Genomic DNA, 2,526 nt, shown 5'->3' with positions numbered 1-2,526 from the left:
ATATATAGGGGGATTTAAAACCGACTGATGAGGGGTCCTTTAAATCGTTGCAATTACTACTTTTCAATATTTTAGCTATTGTAATATACAAGATATGTACCGTATATATGTGTCTGTGTACCTTTAGATTTTCTTTTTGGACCCGTGTCTATCCAGCGTTTTGTTCTTCTTTCTATCATGCTCTTACTCTAGCCCACTTCTTCTCACAGAAACTATAACTGATAAAAAGAAAAGTAAATGTGTGATGTGCTTTAGTTACAGTAAAAAGAAAAAACTAATCTAATTTATGATATGCTTCTCCATAGTTCATACTCATCATCATCAGGAGAAATAAACTGGGGTAGAAAAAAGGGGATTTCCAGGATCACTCCTAGCCCACGTTTAGCTCTTCACATCAGTCTGGAGTAATCCTGCGTCTCCTACGCTCTCACAGTCACAGCGTTGACTCGGGGAGCGCAGAGCACTTCAATTCACCTTTAAATATGCCTCTTCTCTAAAGGTCCCGGCGCTCGGGCAATGTGACCCGCATGACTAATCCCATTTTAAAGGGAAATAACATGCATTAGGGAGCTCCACTCTTGTGCCCCATATTTGCATAATTTTGTTTGGCAACTTGGAAATGGGCCATTAACGAGCACAGAGGGAAGACTGTAAAGGATCATGGATGATGAGGCGGATCAATAGTTTATTTCAACATCTTCGGCAGCAGCATCATCGGGAGCTCCAGATCGGAAGGAGATGGTCGTCCTACTAATTCAAATTCGTGCGGGAGCCTGTGATGCTACCATTAGCTCCTGATAAGAAAAGACCATTGTGCTGCCTCTCTTAATCTCTGACAGATGTGTGAGCCCGATCGATATAATTGTCTTTCACTGTTTCCCCCTTCTTCCTACAGTATGTTCCAAACAACACACTGATGCCTAGTGCTTGTTCTAAACTTCTCTCACTCCTCATCATTGTTCCAATTAGCTGTTATTTATTTCCACTTAAGCCCTGTCAGTGGTGGACATACATCCACCGCCTTTTGATCTACTGTACCAGCTGATACCATTGAGCTATGGAGGTTATCAACTTCAGTTGAAAAACGACCATTATCAACCATGATTGTACAGTCCATTGCACAGTCCGAATTGATCTTTTACTTTTAGGTTTTATAATTAAACTATTGACTTGTATGCTTGTATTATTCTAATTAGCAGCCTATACAAGACATCTGGCACTGGGTGATTCCGCCCAGCCATGGGAAATTGCTAATTGATTGTGTTCCTAAAATGGTCTATATCGTCTCTGTCCGGTGGAAACCTCATATGTCCAAAAGTGTTTCTTTCCAGGATTCAAATAAGAAAATAACAAAAGTAGCAGATCTGCAAGCACATAGCGTTGCAATGCTGCAACATGAACAAGTAGGGCATTCATTTACGAAAAAATATAATTAATAATATGGAGATGAAAGGTTTCCAGAACAACCTTTGCCATCGACTTTTATGCTGGTTAAGGAGTGGGAGAGTGGGGGGGGGGGTTCCGTGGGAAGCATGGGGGATGACCGAGCAAAGTTGTCTTGCCGTTAAGAGCAAATAATCTGATGTGTTTGTCTCCTTATGAATTAAGCAGACCAGAAAAACATTACATTTTCATCCAAGAGTCGGAATCAGGGGCGCAAGGGGGTGTGCTGTTTTCTTCCTCTTTTTTTATTTTTTCTGACAGCTGTATTACTGCTGATAAGCAGGACTGTGCGATCAAGTAGTGAGACAAGCATCCATAGCACAGAGGCAGCAGCAGCAGCAGCACACACACACACACACACACACACACACACACACACACACAGTAAGTCATAGCAGCAGTAGCAGCAGCGCTGTAGTCACTACGAGCCGTGCAGGCGGAGAGGCAGCAGTGTGAGGATCAGTCACAGCACAGGCAGCGGCAGCAGCAACAGCAACAGCAAACTCTCCTCTCTCCTCACTCTTTTTTTTCTTCTTTCCAGAAGTTCTGTTGTATCCCGTTCCGAGGAGGACAAACGCCAAAAGAAGGAGGAAGAAGAGGAGTGTGAATGCAAGGCTGACAGCTGCCACCCCCCCCAAAAGAAAATCTACAACAACACCCCCCAAACGCAGACCTGGCTGCCCCCATGCCTATCGAATTTGTTTGCAAAATCAAATTTGCAGAGGAGGATGAGAAGCAGAAAGTCAAGCAGGATGGGGACAGGGAGAGTCTGATCGAGGAGAGCTGCGCACCTCCGGCCAAGGACTTGGCCGGATTTGCCAACTCTTGCTCCCTACACGGGATTAACCACATCTTTGTCTCTGGCCGCCTGGGCATCCGGCAGACCCTTTGGGCTCTTGCCTTTGTGGTGTCCCTGGCACTCTTTCTCTACCATGCAGCTAAGTGTGCCATCTCTTACCTGGAGCACCCTCATGTCACGGCTCTGAACGAAGAAGCCACCCCTGAGATGGTCTTCCCCGCTGTGACCATCTGCAACATCAATCGTTTCCGCTTCTCCGCGCTCACCGACGCCGACATCTACCA

At 45.2% G+C, this 2,526-nt stretch overlaps 1 protein-coding gene across 1 annotated transcript in view; it reads left to right on the top strand.

Annotated features, from left to right (window-relative positions):
* Positions 1-1,886: 1,886 nt before the first annotated feature.
* Positions 1,887-2,526, top strand: part of asic4a (acid-sensing (proton-gated) ion channel family member 4a) — a gene marked incomplete at its 3' end in the record, with an annotated part of 159,372 nt that continues 158,732 nt past the window's right edge. Inside the window, exon 1 of the mRNA XM_083776763.1 lies at positions 1,887-2,526. This exon is cut by the window's right edge and continues 178 nt beyond it. Coding sequence (XP_083632889.1) covers positions 2,129-2,526 — 398 coding nt within the window. The 5' untranslated portion in view covers positions 1,887-2,128.

Source organism: Protomyctophum parallelum (genome assembly GCF_964188405.1).
Source record: "Protomyctophum parallelum genome assembly, chromosome: 11".
In the NCBI taxonomy this organism is placed as follows: Eukaryota; Metazoa; Chordata; class Actinopteri; order Myctophiformes; family Myctophidae; genus Protomyctophum; species Protomyctophum parallelum.
This window is presented reverse-complemented; position numbering and strand designations above follow the sequence as displayed.